Source organism: Xenopus tropicalis, chromosome 2 (assembly GCF_000004195.4).
Source record: "Xenopus tropicalis strain Nigerian chromosome 2, UCB_Xtro_10.0, whole genome shotgun sequence".
Lineage (NCBI taxonomy): Eukaryota > Metazoa > Chordata > Amphibia > Anura > Pipidae > Xenopus > Xenopus tropicalis.
The window spans coordinates 105,030,288-105,048,182 of record NC_030678.2 but is presented as its reverse complement, the minus strand read 5'-3'; the positions used below and the strand labels follow the sequence as shown (position 1 = coordinate 105,048,182).

The 17,895-nt window shown below is 39.2% G+C and overlaps 1 protein-coding gene across 4 annotated transcripts in view; it reads right to left on the bottom strand.

Annotated features, from left to right (window-relative positions):
- Positions 1 to 13,813, bottom strand: part of rabep1 (rabaptin, RAB GTPase binding effector protein 1) — a 32,681-nt gene extending 18,868 nt beyond the window's left edge. Inside the window, exons 1-4 of one of the 4 annotated variants that reach the window (XM_031895908.1) lie at positions 13,577 to 13,813; positions 8,134 to 8,265; positions 3,716 to 3,919; positions 1,187 to 1,347 (exon numbers count right to left, since the gene is read on the bottom strand). In XM_031895908.1, the coding sequence (XP_031751768.1) occupies positions 1,187 to 1,347; positions 3,716 to 3,919; positions 8,134 to 8,265; positions 13,577 to 13,610 (531 nt within the window). In that variant the 5' untranslated portion in view covers positions 13,611 to 13,813. 4 annotated transcript variants of the gene reach the window in all.
- Positions 13,814 to 17,895: the final 4,082 nt, after the last annotated feature.

Sequence of the window (17,895 nt, the reverse complement as noted above, 5' to 3'; positions counted from 1 at the left end):
CCATTTTACTCTAGCCTGCTGTCTATGAAATATAGCACTGATAACCATTAAAATCAACATAATGGCATGTTATGTTCAGGTTTGAGACCATAAGTCAACACAAAAATGTCTTCCAGTGTCTTATTAAAAGCTTGTTTGCGCTTGAAAACCCCCATAAATGCTACAATGTTAAAAGCGTGTTTGCACCACCTGTAGTTTGTTGCCTTGAGTTTCTTGCCCCACAGAAACAACTACTCACTAAAATAATCCACTTTCAATGCTACAGGTATGGGACAGGTTATTCAGAATGGTCAGGACAGAGGTTTTCCGGGTAAGGGTTTGTTACATAATTTGGATCTCCATACAATCTACAATATAAATCACTTAAACATTAATTAAATCCAATATAAATATTTTGCCTCTGATAAGGATTAAATATATCTTAGTTGGGATCAAGTACAAGCTACTGTTTTATTATTACAGAGAAAAAATATATAATTTTGAAATATTTGAATTACTCGATTAAAATGGAATCCATAGAAAACAAAAAATAGTCGACTGTTACAACGAGTGTAATGCAAGCGGGGGTTGGCCCCTGCGTGTTTATTCAAAAATAGCACAACGTTTCGGAGGCGTACCCCTTCGCCAGGCATACGCCCCTGAAAACATTGCTGCTATTTTTGAATAAACACGCAGGGGCCAAGCCCCGCTTGCATTACACTCGTTGTACCAGTCGACTATTTTTTTGCTGGACTGTGCTGGGAGTGCCGACTTTCTGGGCTGTGCACCGAGTAAGAATTGTTGGAGGAGGTAAGGGTGTGCTTGGTGAACTTACTTTGTTGTATCCATAGAAAACAGCCTTCTTGTAATTCAGAGATTTCTGGATAATGGGTTTCTGGATAACGGATCCCATACCCGTACCACAGAAACTAATCCACTGGGCAATAGCACACAGGACATTTTTTACTCAAAGCAAACCAGGATACCATGGGTGAAAAGATGTCACTGGCTTCCTTTCCACTGACAAGTTGGGGTACATGCATTTGTACAAATAGGGCAGTGCCCCAGCACTTGCCCAGAGGTTCTTTATAGCCTACTTAATCACTTAATACTATTGTTTTTATCAGAGCCTGCACCAGAGCACGCACCTTGACAGGGGAAACATTTTTTTTGAAAGATAGCTTTTACAGAAAAATCCTCTGCATACCTTTTTCATATCACTCTCCAGATTTTCTTCTTGCTGACCTTCAGAAAGCCTCCGCCTTAGCTCAGCAATCTCTCTCTCCACAGACTCTCGGTATTGACCCCACTGAGCTCGCTCCTGTTCCAGCCTGTGATGGAACTGAATTTCATATTCACGCACAGTGTCTGAGTGGACATACAATGTTTAGAATGGTAACATTAACAAGTTGTCAAAGCATGCTTTGTGAAAATGCATTTTGTTTACCAGTGTTTTCATATATAGAAGTTATTCCTGAACTATAGTGACCAGAGAGAACACACTTGCGTTTTTTTCCCTCAAACTTAAAAATCAAAAAAATCTTCCTTTTGTGAGCAGAATTATCAACACTTGAGTTGGTGTTTTTTCTTAATTCTTAAAAAAATGTTGCAAAAAACTTGAACAGGTATATTTGCACAAGTACTTTCTGGTACCACGTACAGTGGTGGAATTCTTAGAATGCAATATCACAGCCACTATTTTGTTATTAAGATAAGCTTTGCATTATCCCAAAATTTTGTGTATGTGATGTGTTAGATCGGGAGAAATAATGCCCATTCACTGGCTACACAATAATAGACAGTAAGGAAAGAGGGGAAATGAGAGAAGTGAAGTGACATCTAGGAAGTGCAGAATGGAAATGAAAGTAACTGCCTGCCCCACATCTATGCCTGAGGCATAGAGGCAGGACAGGCAATATATGATTGACAGATGAGATTTCTAAATTAGTTTGTAACAGGTACGGATGTTTTAATACAGAAAGAAAGAATCTGTTTTATGTTTAATCTGAAAAGGATTTTTATTATACAGCTTTTTATGTCTGGGTGACAGGTCCCCCTATTCAATTCCCCAGTTTATTAAAACATTTAAGTTTAACATTCAGCCTCTTTGAAAATTATTCTTGCCGGCACGCAACTTTTTTTCTGCAAAAAAAAATGATAACTCAACTACAGGTATGGGATCCATTATCCAGAAAGTTCCGAATTATAGAGAAGGCCATTATAAGCACATAAGTCTAATTTTTAAAGATAATTTCCTTTTTCTGTGTAATAACAAAACAGAACCTTGTACTTGATCCCAACTAAGATATAATTAATCCTTATTGGGGGCAAAACAATCCTATTGGGTTTATTTAATGTTTAAATAATCTTAGACTTATGGTATGGAGTTTCAAATTACGGAAAGATCCCTTATCCAGAAAACCCCAGGTCCCATACCTGTATTTGATTCAGGCCCTTTCTTAAAGAAGCTAGCGTTCCAAGAAAACAAAAAGTGGCATTTTTTGTGCCATGATTTAGGTGAACAAGTACCAATACATTGTAAGAGCTAATTATTCAAAGACTGTATAATATTGTACAATAATCTTATTTTATGTTATGTTCTTTCTTTTGACCAATGGGCATGGATAGCAGTGCAATGAGTGGCATAAATGGTAAAATACTATTATGTAGAAAAAACAGGTAAGCAGATTTGTATTTGCTTTTACTTTATATTATGCTCACACCCCAACATCTGTAAAGGTTATTCCTATTGCACATCTATCGACCAAAGTTTTAGAAGGTTAGAAAAGCTTTCAGGAAACATATTTGACAGCTTTATGCCCCACTTACATGATGTGTTATGTTGGCTAAATATATCATATCAAGAAAATCCTTCGCTAATTTTAAAATCAAGAACCACTTCAAATACAACACTTAAAGGACGATGAAAGGTTAACATAAATTAAAAGTAAGTCTAAAGGCATTCTTACTGCATATCTAAATTCCCAGATCCCTGCTTGCTTCTCTGAGATATGGTGCTGGCAGCCTACAGCAGTGTGAAGACTACAGTGACATCACTGAAATCTCTCTTCCCTTCCTGTAGGCTGCCAGCGGCAGCCTTCCTATTCTCTGAGCATGTGTGTAACTTGATCCTATCGCTACACGTGCCCACCAGCCAATCAGAAGCGGATCTGCAAGAGGGGAGGGGGGAGAGGGAATGAAACACAAGTGCAGTATGAAGCAAGGAGGGAAAGGAAGGGAGAATACCTTTTTAGAGATGGCTGTCTGTTCTAGAAAATGTAAAGTAAGTGTGACTGAGTAAATATTTGATTAGGTGAGCCAAAAGTGTGGCGTTTTTATTAAACAATAGGAGGACTATTGGGCAGTATGCGTTTTAAATTTTGACTTGCATTCTCCTTTAAATGTACTCCCTTAAGGGAAATGCTCATTTATTAGCATTACATTATTTAGTCATAAAGCTAGAGTATACAATTAGATTGAAATGTTTAGAAAAAGTTCATCTCATATAAATTATCTCTGATAAATTAGTAGTTTAGCATGTTAAAGCTACTGTTTAATAAGGAACAGTTACAGCTGGATAGTTGCCCAAACATGAACTATTATACATAGAGCCAGACCTGTGAGTTAGCTGAAACATCTTTTTGGAAAGAGTAATAAGGAATATGACGGATTTTTGGCTGAACAAAGAGATCACTTTACTGACAGACTTTTTGCCATAAGTTAACTCGTGCTGTACCTTTCATGATAGCTTGAAGTGAAGCGACTTCTTCCTGCCACTGTTTTTTTACTTCATCTATGGCTTCCTGCTTGGTGTTCTCAGACACAGTAGCTACGGCCTTAATGTTCTCCATTTCTGCTCGAGCTTGTGATAGGTGTACGTTCAGCTGAACAATCTCCTCTTGGGCTACTTGTATTACAGCTTGCTGACGTTTCAGGTCCTCTGGATAAAAGTCACAGTAAATAAAAAAAATTTAAATTTTAAAGGAATTTTTAAATTTTAAATGAAAAACACTTTAAAGGAGACATATTGGATAAATGGGAAAAAAGGTAATTTTGTAGGCAATTATGAATAATATCCGGTGCTGGTTTCACTTTGTGCTAAAAATTAACCCTATCTGTAACAACGGCCCCTTTATTGGAGCTCCCTAAAGATCCTCTCACTTCTCTGTCCGAGTTTGAAATGAAGAGTGGGCGTGTCCTAACAGTCCCTGCCAGAAGCACAGTAGGAGGGGGAGAGCCAATCACAGCCCTGCACTCCCACAAGCACAGACAGGCTTCAGTTCCCTATCAGGTCAGCCTAGCTGCTGATTGGGTACTATCCTACAGTGCAGTGTACGGAGGGCCGCCGGCTTCCCAGCTTATCCAGAGAATTCAGCCAGCAGGAAGTGGCACAGATGGGCGGGGCTAGTGGGGTTTTTGTGGAATTTCTCAATAAATCAGTCAGAAACACAACTTTTTTAAGCACAATCCTTCTATATCTAGAGGAGTATAATTCACTGGTACATTTTTAATTTTTATAGGATATGTCTCCTTTAAAAGGAGAGTGATTTACTCAAGAAATATCAGAATTTGCTTCTTGTAAGTTATGTAGGATCTGACAGTTATAAGGAATCTGACAGGCACAATGTCCCTAAATACATTTTCCTAATCCTGCTGCTGGGCATCTTCTGTCTCAATTATTCTATATAGTTCAGCAATAAGTAAGATCCCAGTAAGATCTTCCCAGTAAGATTCTGGGAATAATCTGCTTGCTCTTGGATTTGTTTGTATATAGAGAAAAAAACTCTCACAGCACAGACTAGATGTGAAGGTGCATGTGTTCTGTGGTCACCAGTAGTGATGAGCGGGTTGACCCACAAAACATAGGACCCACAGGTTTACTCTTAAGTCACACTGGTTAGGTTTGAAATTTGGGCAACCTTTGTGAGTTTGGGTTGAGTACACTCTTCCTCTGCTCCTGAATTCACCCTGTCTTGGAACCTAAGGCATGCAAAGAAGTAGCGTGCAGAGGGGAAAGAAGCGGTTATGGGTTGGATGCAGGTCCTGCAATGGCAACATTTTGCAGGTCAGGTACTTGTTAAGGTTTTGTGGGTTAGGGCCGGTGTGGGTAAGGTTTTTCCTGACCCACACATCACTAGTCATCAGCTGCAGTCACTCCCACCATGCTGAAGATTCAAAAGATCAGAGCCTGATAATAAATGATTTCAGGAGGAAAAAACTTGTAAAATAGGGTATTTACATGCCCTAGAGAGAGAAGTTTTTAATTCAGTTCATAAAAAGGCACAGAACCATTTTACATATTTTTACATTTTGAGCTGGCATCCATTACTGTATTAGTATCAAAGTATGGCTAATATGCACTAATCCAATAAGTCAGATACCCCCATAAAGGGTGTGGCAAAACAGGTAAAACTTACAGTTATGGTCAAATGATAACCACATACACCTGCTAAACCAGGTCATTGGACTGCCTGTTTTTCAGCAATCAATTTTACCAGCCAAACCAAACATCGATCATTGCATGCTTTAATCACAAATTTACCAACCTGTGCAAAAATATCTGTGAATTTAAAGGCATCTTGTGCCTCCGGCTCAGCCTAGCTGTGTGCTTTCATGGACTATAAAGTGCACTGTTGTTGGTATACTTTCCTGGTTCTGCATCTAGGTTGACTATACTTAGGAGTGATTAAATATAGATCATTGTTATTGGTTTGAATACTATTTATATGCTGTTATGCAATGCATTAAAGCAAGACATTCATCCATAAATTAAACTTTATACTTCTTTTGCTAATGATAAGTAGTGCACATGACTTAGGAAAGCCCAAAACTATTACAAACAATAATAAGTGAAACAACTAGATATACAATATTGTGTAATGAGAACACCTGCAACAGCAAACAGTACAGTAGCCCATGTGCAATTAAAAACACAAAATTTAATCAGTAAACCACAGAATACATTAAAAAAAAGCTACACAAGGCTATTAAATATGCAAGAGCATTAAAACAGTTGCTGCCGTAGAGAATCATCTGGAAAAACCTGTCAGGACACTTTGCCAGTGGGGGAAAAACACACATTTAAGATAAAGGAGATAAAACATTTAAACATATAGTACAGATCAAGTGACAAAAATCTAAGTGACCATGATAATTTCAATGAGCTATTCTGTATGTTCAGTCGTAGATGATACCCCACCTCGGTTGCACAGTTGTGTTTGCAAAGCCATTTAAAATTTTCGATATTTATGAAAAAAAAATGACGCTCTTCCATGCAACACTAAATAATGAGAACCCAAATAAACAAAGAATTTGGACTCCACCAGTCCACTGTAAGGGCAGTGACACATGGGGAGATTAGTCGTGCCGCGACAAATCTCCCCGCAATGCCATCCCACCGGCTAGAAAGTAAATCACTGAGGAAACTTCGGCAAATCGCGGTGCCGATATGCCATCCCACCAGCAATTTACATTCTAAAAACAGGTGTATTTGCTTCAAAACACTACTATAGTTTATATAAATAAGATGCTGTGTAGCCATGGAGGCAGCTTTTCAAAAGAGAAAAGGCTCATGTTACACAGCAGATAAGCTATGTAGAATATATTAGTGTTCTACAGAGCTTATTTTTTTCTGCTATTTAACCCATGCCATTTAGCCCAATTTCAATTTCCTCCATAGATATACATCAGCTTGTTTATATTCACAATAGTAGTTTCTGAAGCAAACACATAACTATACCAGTGTAAAGCAACAGTATATATGATATTATATTTATTTTATTTAAAACACATTTTTATTTTTTTGGTGTTTCTGTTCCTTTAATGTTTGCTTTTACTGGAAATAGCGAACTGTACAATGCATGAAAAATACACACAGACCATTATTCTTTCTATAGCAAACTCTGCATCCAGGTTTACTCATTCAAGCTAGTTACATTTTCCTGGCATCTTAAAACACACATTCATACATCAGACTGCAAGATGGTGAACTGCAATCTTTTAATCAATAGTCCAAAGGCAGTGACCTTTACACCACTCCTCCAGCATTGAATACATCCAGACAAGTAATGGCTCAAGGACTCACCTATTGCCAGCCTAAATTAAAAAGATATTTTTAACAGAAATATTCTCACCTTCCACATTCTCACCTACAACAGTGGGTGTCATCCCTAAACTGACACTGAGCTGACTGACAGCAGACTAAACAAGTGCTGTGCTTAAGCAAAAAAAAAAAAAAAAAGAGATGATACGTTCAGGGGACATCTTTGGGGCTATGAATCTTCCTTACTATAGGGTACAATACCTTTGGGCTGGATCTGTAGACTGGAAGATGAGGTAACATGAAGTAACATTTCTAGTCTAATCATTTGTAAGGCATTAGTTCCCATTTAAAGAGTTATTTAGACTAAGATTTTTCTTTAACTATTAGGGCTCTGGCACATGGGGAGATCAGTTGCCCGCGACAAATCTCCCTGTTCGCGGCGGTGCGATTTCACGGAAATCGTGGAAGTTGCCTTGAGAGGAAACTTCCGCAATTTCACTGAAATTGCGCCGCCACCTATGCCATCCCACCAGCGATTTACATTTTCGCCAGTGGGATGGCAATCCGGGGTGATTAGTCGCCCGCAAACAGGGGGATTTGTCAGGGGCGACTAATCTCCCCGTGTGCCAGAGCCCTTAAGCTGCAAATGTAATCAAGATTGTTATTTTTTTCAGGAACACTAAATTAAAAAAATATTGTTTCTTATTGTGCCCATAACTGTGGGGATTTGTTTTTATTCCAAAAGCATAATTGCAGGTTTTTGTTAATCCTTCTGTGTTTTCTCTCCCAAAGCTAAATTCTGTCATACTTGGGTAAGATTCTATCTATATTTATAGCCAAAAATTAAAAATAGACAAAAATAGCCCTAGTATTCCTATCACTGCAGTAATTTGAGCTAAAAAGAGTCAGTCTTTTCAAATGACTGTTTATAAAACTGTATATAACCTAACAGGAGTACACAAAGTAGACATAAAAATAGTTGTGTGTTATTAGTGTACCTTAAAAAAAGTGTGCACAATAATTACAAATAAGCCCTAAATACAAATAGTATCATGAGATCAATATTTACACTCCTCACTACCAGTGCAGAAAACTTAAAAGAAAAATCTTACCTTCTTTTGCCAGATACAACTCTTTAAATTTGGCCCTCTTCTGGTTAAATTCCAGCTCAAGTAATTGCTTGGTCCGATGAAATTCAGCATTGTCCCTTTCCAACTCTTGAACTCGTTGCTGGAGGGCAGCTACAGGGGGGGGGGGGGGGAGAGAAGTCAACAACAGACAAGGATGATGATGAAAAGTATTTAGAACAGTAAGGCTAATGTCACACATGTCTGTGCCTCGCTGATGCAGACAACTTTTGGGTGTTCATTGCATTTTAGTACAGACAACTGTTGGGTGTTCATTGCATTTTAGTACAGACAACTGTTGGGTGTTCTGTTGGGTGTTCATTGCATTTTAGTACAGACAACTGTTGGGTGTTCATTGCATTTTAGTACAGACAACTGTTGGGTGTTCATTGCATTTTAGTACAGACAATTGTTGGGTGTTCATTGCATTTTAGTATAGACAATTGTTGGGTGTTCATTGCATTTTAGTATAGACTATTGTTGGGTGTTCATTGCATTTTAGTATGTAAAGCATGTTCATTGTTTATTTTGCTCCTTCATTTTGACAGGTTATCCTGGTTATTGTTTTTAGGTTGTCATCATATGTAAGGTGCATTGTATGGTCTTAGGGTTTTAAATCATGTTCATGCTCTCATGAAGTAGGGCTCTATTTATTGAGGATCTGTCCAACCATGGCTGCCATGTTAAAAGGGTTGTTAACTTTCAGTATGTTAATGAATCTCCAATTTTTGGTAATTTTTCAATTGATGTCCATTTTTTTTTTGTTTATAGTTTATGAATTGTTTTTCTTCTACCTCTTTCCAGCTGTGAGATAGGGGTCACTGACCCCAGTAGCCAAACCACTTTGGCTCTGTGTGGCTAAAATTTTAATGGTATTGTTGATTTTCATTACTTACTCTAACTATTCTGGCCCTCTTCTATTAGGGCAGTGACAGATGGGGAGATTAGTCACCGCACGATAAATCTCCCTTGTCGTGGGCGACTAATCTCCCCGAAATGCCATCCCACCGGCTGGAATGTAAATCGATTTACATACTCGCCGGTGGGACGGCATTTCAGGGAGATTAGTCTCCCGCGACAAGGTAGATTTATCGTGTGGCAACTAATCTCCCCGTCTGTCACAGCCCTTAATCTGCCAGTCTCTTATTCAGACCACTGCCTGGTTGCTAGGGTAAACTAGACAATACCAAACAAATAGCTGCTGAAAAATACACGGGGCAATTAGCTGCGGATTCGGTATAAGGGACCGATATCGGCAGCTAGAATTGGCCAGTGTATGGGGACCTTTACTTGTTTAGAAGAACAATTTATGGTGCTGGGGTGATATATCTCTCAGTCTATAGGAATATGAGTTTGATGGTTGAGCAGTTTTACTATATCTGAATTAAGTCATCCTTCTTTAGCATTCTGGGTTGCTGTTTTGTGCATTTTAGCTAACTTATCTGGTGCCAGATACCATCTGTCAATTATGTTTTTGTGGTTTTCATAATGTCATAAACATGAAATAGATTTCTGTTAAGTTGAAAGCTTATTTCTACACTTGTAAAGGGAGTGTCAGAGTCAGTTATCAGTTGGTAGAAATGTAACTATTAAAAATGTTCAGTTTCTAGAAAATTTCAGAAATAATTTGGTCTCCACAAAAAAATATACTTAAAAAAAATATGTCAATATGCTATTTTTTTTCTTATACAGGTATAGGACCCATTTTTCAGAATGCTCGGGACCAAGGGTATTCCAGATAAGGGGTCTTTCCGTAATTTGGATCTCTATACCTTAAGTCTACTAAAAAATGAAAAAAAAATTTATTAAACCCAATACGATTGTTTTGCATCCAATAAGCATTATATATATCTTTTTTTGGGATCATTATTATTACAGAGAAAAAGGAAATAAGTTTTAAAATTCTGAATTATTTGATTAAAATGGAGTCTATGGGAGACAGGCTTTCCGTAATTCTGAGCTTTCTGGATAGCTTGTTTCCGGATAAGGGATCCCATACCTGTATTTATTTTGGTACTTTTGCTAATAACCTAGTTATTAAATTCCCACTATTCAAGCTGGCCTTAATATGCTTCCTGTTAAAGAAATCCTATTGGCCCCCACTTAAAAATGGTCTTTCTGCAGTCAAGTTGATCTCAGATTTCAAGGTATCAAAGTATGATAAGCTGCATAATAATTGATGCATTATATTTGAACACTGCTGTGCCTTTTATAGCAGAAACACAATTTTAATTAATTTTAACATTTTCTGCAATAGAAGCTTTTTATTTCTGTAGTACTCAGGACATGGGGTTTCTGGATAAGGGATATTTACATAATTTGGATCTTCTTACTTTAAGCCTGCTAAAAAGTCCTTTTAACAACAAATAAACCAGATATGACTATTTTGCCTCCAATAAGGATTCATTATATCTTAGTTTAGATCAAGAACAAGGTACCGTTTTATTATTACAGAGAAAAAATCTTTTTTTTTTTTTTTTAAAAATGAGGATTATTTGCTTAAAATTGAGTCGATAGGAGATTGCCTTCTTGTAAGAATAACAAGTTAAAAATAATCTAATTTTTACACTGATAAAATGATTCATTGCATTCTAAGCTTTTGAGGACAGAGCCCTCTGATATTATGTTTATTATGCAACCCTTACACATTAATTATTGTAAGACCCCATGTTTGTTAAATTAATGTAAAGGGCTGCACAACTATGCGCTACATAAATAAACTGTGATGATAATGATACAGTAGTTTTTTTATTTATGTTATTTGACTACACAATCTACTTAATATACACTATATGATACAATTACCTGTATTTTATTCATGTTTGAATATTAATTTATGTACATGCAAAGATTCTATTTATTAGATACATTAATTCACTTTACTGAACATATCACATTAAAGTCCAAGTAATGAGTGTTATGTGTTATACGGTCGTTTCATTTGTAGATCAGTCTCTGCTAATAGGTATATCTAAATTTCCAGAGAGGGAAGTCCTGAGCCATTTACTGTAAGGGACTGGAGAAATGGATAGAATTGTAAGTACATACTGTTTTGTCTGCACTGGGGTTAAAGGACCATTTGGGGCTTATGAAGCTAAAAAATTAGAGAAAATTAGGGGGTATTAAGCATGACTTTTTTGAGTATTTTTACTACCAATTGTGCTAGAGACGTAGACAAATCATCAAAATAATAAAATATTTTTAAGTATGTGGACACAGAAGATAGATGCATAATTTCCAGAAGCCCAAAATGTAATGATCTGTAGGGTGATTCTGCTGGAGAAGCTTTATTAACTGATGCATTTTGAAAAAAAACATGGTTTTCCATGACAGTATCTCTTTAATTTCTATTGTTTCACATAAAAAATTGGGTGTATTTTCACCAATGGTCAACCATCCAGCAATCAACATATCAATGTGATAATTCCACCAACTGACGTGTTTCAGCCATATAAGTGTGTAGTTATTTATTTAGGGAAATGCTGTGACACTTATTTCTAAGTTAAATAAACACCTTAGGTGTAAAAAGAAAAGATCCAATAAGGAAACATTACTCTTTAGTATTAAAGAGTTTATTAATTTGTATTCCTTATCTTTCTATTTTGTCCCTCTTCTATTCATTTTCCAGTCTCTCATTTATACCACTGCCTGGTTGCTAAGGTAAGCAAGACCCTAGCATCCAGATAGCTGCTGAAACTGGAGAGCTGCTGAACAAAAAGCTAAATAACTGGAAAAACTACAAATATAAACCAACTGCAAATTGTCTCAGAATATCAATGCCTACATATTACTAAAAGTTACCCTTTAACAATAGTTTGATACGCCATGGAAATGTACCCTTTCTTTTTGTTATAGCCTACAATGTCCAGTCAAAAAAAACACAATGTCTTTGCCTTTCAGAGAGGGGATTCTTGGTCTAGATATTGCTGTGTTGTGACTCTTGCTTCTTTGTTAATATATTTGGCAAATAAGCCTACGTGTGACTGCACTTTTGTCTTATGACAGGAAGGAAATAATGCCATGTGACTTCAAAGGAATAAGCGTACTTTACTTTAGTGATAACTTTTCAAATTAAAGAAATTGGATGAACTATGCAAGTTTACTTAGTAATGACATTAAATGATGCAACTTGTATACATTAGAACACAAGCTAAAGCACCACAAAATACTAGCATTGTCACGGCATAAGCTGGCACACGCAAAAAAAACCCCAGACAATGCAAACCTTGCACCTGCATGCATATACTGGCACTCATGCAAATATTTCAGAGAATAAAAGCCTTGCCACAGGATAAGCACACTTGATCATATGCATAAAGAATTATGAATGGAGAACCGTATCAGAGCATCCATTTACTATTAAATCAGAAATCAGAAGAGTGCAAGCCGTACAACAAACAATTAGAAAAAACTAGTACACAAAGATAAAAGCATACTCTGAGAGAACCAGCCCTGCCACAACATGCTTACACTAGCATACAGATATATGTCACTGCATACATACAACAGAGCACATATACAATAATGTGTGTGAACGGTAATGGCAAACCAAACAACATTATCACTAACCCTGAAATTTGTCATCTTCACCATAACAAGAATATACACAGACCAAGGAGAATACCATAATGAACACACGTTGGTCAACAAGCATAATATTAGGTACATGTCATCATTGCCACAAGAACCAAAACCACAAACTTCCAAAGCATTATGATTATAATTTATAAAGCTCTGAAAGCAAATTATAGATATTATACATCATTCACAATAGTCTGTGCCCCAGTGAAGCTCAGAATCTAAGGTTACTATCACATATGATACACACGATGGGCAATTTAACCTGCCTGTATGTTTTTGGAGTATAGAGGTAAGGCAGTAGTTGGAGGTATCCCATGTACACACAAACTCCTTGCATACCCAGGTAGGAATAGAATGTAGAACCCCAGCAGTGCAAGGCAGCAATGCTAACCACTATGTCGCTTGGCTTGCACAGTCTCATGTAGGAACCCTCAAAAGTGACACTTTAGCCCCACACATGCAGGCTGTCACTCAAAATAGGTTTATCTATCCCATTTCAATGACTATTTGATACTGCAGGAAGTCATTCCCCAAAGAACGTATACATATGCACGCATGAATTTGTTTAAGAACCCACATTTTGTTTCTGTTCCCCAGTTTTGACAATGCCTTTATAATCTTTACAGTGCCTGGATATTCAACCTGTGGCTGTACTGGAAAGCTGAAGGAACACATGCAGCCAATCCCCCGGTACATTCTACGATCAGCCTTCCAATTGGAATTCCATTCTATTGGCAGCTACTGGGGTTCTGCGCCTATCACTCTGCCCACTACCCCGTTAGGGCTGTCAGGGCGCCGCTCCTCTTCTCTCTTTTTTACAAAACATACTTATTGAAGTTGAACTTACCGTCCGGTCGAACCACATTCCCATACTCCGCCATCCCGACCAGGGGCCGGTCTCACTCAGTGTCCGACACAGGAATATACGGAGCGCGGCCTCAGCATCATACAGCACAGCGTCATCCTGACAGCGCGACAAGTCACGTGGTGACCGTATAGAACGTCAAACGCTGAAAGGGCAATGCTAGCAAGTTGCCATGTTGGTTAAAGGCATACGCGTATAGTAGCGCTTGAGTGGAAGTTGTCACGTCACTGTGCAACGATGCTGCGGTAGACTTCTAATTATACCTGGAGTTAGGCGAATTAATCAAATAGTACTTAACCGGCTCCCTCCTGTATTATTATCTGTCAGCAGCACTCATAGCTTGTCACTATGCATATTATATAGTTAACATGCCAGGATCTGCATTTGCGACTGTAATAGAACATGCTTCCTAGTTCTATAGGAAGTACAGGTATAGGACCCATTATCCAGAATGCTCGGGACCAAGGGTATTCCGGATAAGGGGTCTTTCCGTAATTTGGATCTCCATACCTTAAGTCTACTAAAAAATCAACAAAATGTTAATTAAACCCAATCGATTGTTTTGCATCCAATAAGGATTATTTACATCTAAGTTTGGATCAATTACAAGGTACTTTTTTATTACTACAGAGAAAAAGGAAATCAGTTTTAAAATTCTAAATTATTTGATTAAAATAGACTCTATGGGAGACGGGCTTTCCGTAATTCGGAGCTTTCTGGATAACGGGTTTCCAGATAAGGGATCCCATACCTGTAATATACTTTTAGGACTGGCTACGTCTCAAACCGTATAGAATTATTTGACTGCTAATTTCCATTGCTTCATATTATTTCATAAGGAAAATGTATATATATATTTTTTTTTTGATTGCAAACTTAACAATGTTTTAATCGGCTCAACGGGCCTATTCATTAAAAAACGAGTTTGAATCCCAAATGGGAAAAATTTGGATTGGATACGATCAGGCCCGGATTTGTGGCGAGGCCACAAAGGCCCGGGCCTAGGCTGGCAGAAATTTAGGGGCGGCATGCCATGCCGCCGCAACAAAATTTTGACATTTTGCTCCCATACGGAGCAATGGGGACTTCTCCCCGCTGCTCCGTATAGGAGTTTAAATGCCCACGCATGCGTGCTTGCGTCAGCGCGCCGCGGGGGGAGGTGGGTTTGTTCACATGGGGGGCAGGGCGCGAATGGGGGGCGGCCTAGGGGCGCCCGGATTTGAAATCCGCCGCTGGATATGATAATTTCTGAAGGTTGCGACTTTTTTGTAGCCGCCACAACTTTTTCATATGTTGCGCGACTTTTTCGTCGACGTCACAACTTTTTCATATTGAACGATCGTAAAAGGCGGGAAAACCTTTCCGACTTTGATCCTTCTGTGCATGATTTTGGAAGCCTCCCACAGGACTCAATTGCACTCTGCAGCTCCAACATGGCCCAAGGAAAGTCACGATACCGAAGCTTGAATGAATCCGAAACTTTTGTACTCGGCGTGACAATACGAATTTGTTGCAAAATTTTGTCGCAAAGTACAAAAAAGTCACGACGGCGACGAAAAATTTGCGCAAGATACAAAGCAAATAATTGGCTCTACCATTTAAAATGTTATTTTGGAGCCAACAATGTGTTTTTTAGTTGTAATATTGGTGTGTAGGCAGCCATCTCAGGGCATTGTGCCTGATTCTGAGATCAGAAGGAGCCAGCGCTACACATTAGAGCAGGGATCCCCAACCTTTCTTACTTGTGAGCCACAGTCAAATGTAAATAGACTTGGGGAGCAACACAAGCACCATAAAAGTTCATGGAGGAGCCAAATAAGGGCTGAGATTGGCTATTAGGCAGCCTCTATGCACCCTATCAGCTTACAGGGGCTTTATTTGGTAGGAAATCCTGTTTTTATTCAACCAAAACTTGCCCCCAAGTCAGGAATTCAAAAATAACTCCCTGGTTTGGGGGCACTGGGAGCAAGATCCATGGGGTTGGGGAGCAACATGTTGCCCCTGAGTCACTGGTTGGGGATCACTGCATTAGAGCTTCTGTCAAGTAGTCATACAAACAAGCTATTGTTTCTCCTGCTAAGTATAACTGAAGGAGTCATAAGCAGGATTTTTTTTTACTATTGAATGATATTCTGATATTTACCACTTTTAGCAAAGCAGGTGTCAGGGAGTTGCTATCTTGCTACCTTCCCATTGTTTTGCTGTTCTTGAACCAACAAATGTATTTTTTTAAGTTGTAATATTGGTGTGTAGGCAGCCATCTCAGTGCTTTGAGCTTTCAGAAGGAGCCAGCGCTACACATTAGAACTGCTTTCAGATAACCTTTTGTTTCTCTTAAGGTGGCCATACACCTTCAGATCCGCTCGATTGGTGATGTCGCCAAGTGAGCGTATCTTCTCCCGATATCCCCCACCTACGGGTGGGCGATATCAGCGAATCCAGGCTGTCAGGGAAACGCTACTCACAGACGTGCCTGACACCGGGACGGGGTACAAGGGGGTTACACGCAGTCACCTTTCACACAGGTTAGACTAACCTCAAGCACCCCCAAACAAACCACCGCCCCAAATACAACTATTCGCTGCCACCATCTATCATTAACAGGCGATAGAAACCTAGTTACCCAAATATATCATACACAAACGTTTCTACTGCAGCGAGGGATAGTTCTACTACTTCCACGGTTAATTTACATATACACTGTCCTACTGACAGTCCTCTAGCTACGTAGTATACACACAGCCAAGCAGTTAATACACCTCTAGGCCTGAGCAGTCATACAAGGTACGTGGGAACTGATATAGAGCCAAAGGACAGAACTTATTAAATTTTATATTTAATATTACAAGGGTAAACAGTGCATTAAAAAGATGTTACAAAAGAGACATATACATGCAAAACAGTCAAATAAAAGGGGATAAAAACACAGAGAAATCCTAAGTACGTTACCGCATATTCTTGTGCCCTCCTGAGGCCGGAGTTAGAAACAGTGAACTCACAATCCAAAAAGAACATGGATGCCCCAAAATATGAGTTAACTGGCACCTGGGTCTGTGCCCTTATTTATCCTACTGCTGGGACCCTCCCTCATTACTGTATTCATGAGGAGGGAGTGCCCAGGGGCGTGTTACCGGACCTCCCCTGTAGAGAGCTGTACTTCTCCTGCCAGTTTCTGGTCATATAATATTGGTACTTGCCAGTACCCAATATTATTATGACAATAGGGGCTTGTCTTAACCCATATGGGGGCGATCAAAAGGATACCAAACATGGGGGGTGTCTCATGTCCCAGTTCCCCAGAACCCATCCCTCCTCACTGATGGGTATAGGCAGTCCCTGTTTGGTATCATTGGGAAGCCTGGGGCCTCCTCATAAATCCTATGTGATTTATGAGGATGTAGACCTTAAAGCAGCGGAGATATGGATCCATTTCTATAATCCATATTTTCTGATAGCTGCACCCCCCCCCTGCTGCTCTGGGTCCCCAGCTGACCTCTTTGAGCATAGATCAAAGAAAGCAATAGCCCCAGGTTTCCCGCCCTCCAAATGGCTGGATATGGATAGTCTGCTCCCTCTGCTGAAGTTGTCACCTTCCAGCAGTCCCTGGGTGCATATTTAATTAAGGGTCTCTGCAGGAGACCAGATGGGGCTAGAGGTTAATCCTTTGCCATGCCAGGGCCATATGGTGCCTGGCATGATGCAGGCTAATTCGGTCGTTTGGCCCTGGGACCAAACAATCAAATTAGAACAATGGGTATAGGCGAAATCGGATCAGGAACAGCATCAACGAGCCGATGCGGTCCCAAATCCAACTACATTTTTTAACCTGCACGATCAATATCTAGCCGATTTCAGGCCAGATATCGGTCAGGCAGGGCCGTAGTTAGTGCTCTTACATGGGCCGATTAGCTACCGAATCGGTCTAAGGGACCGATATCGGCAGCTAGAATCGGCCCATGTATGGCCATATTTACTTCTTGTAAGGGCCGTGACAGATGGGGAAATTAGTCGCTGCGAGATTAATCTCCCCGAAATGCCATTCCACTGGCTAGAATGTAAATCGCCAGTGGGATGGCATACGTAGCGCAGAAATCGCCAAAGTTTCCTCTCAAGTCAACTTGGGTGATTTCGCCAAATCACCACGCCGCGTATGCCATCCCACTGGCGATTTACATTCTAGCCGGTGGGATGGCATTTTGGGGAGATTAGTCGCCTCCAACAAGGGAGAAGAACTGGAGAAGTCCGAAGTCAGATTTGGATTTCTTACTATTGAGTGTTATTCTGATTTCTGCTTTGGAGCT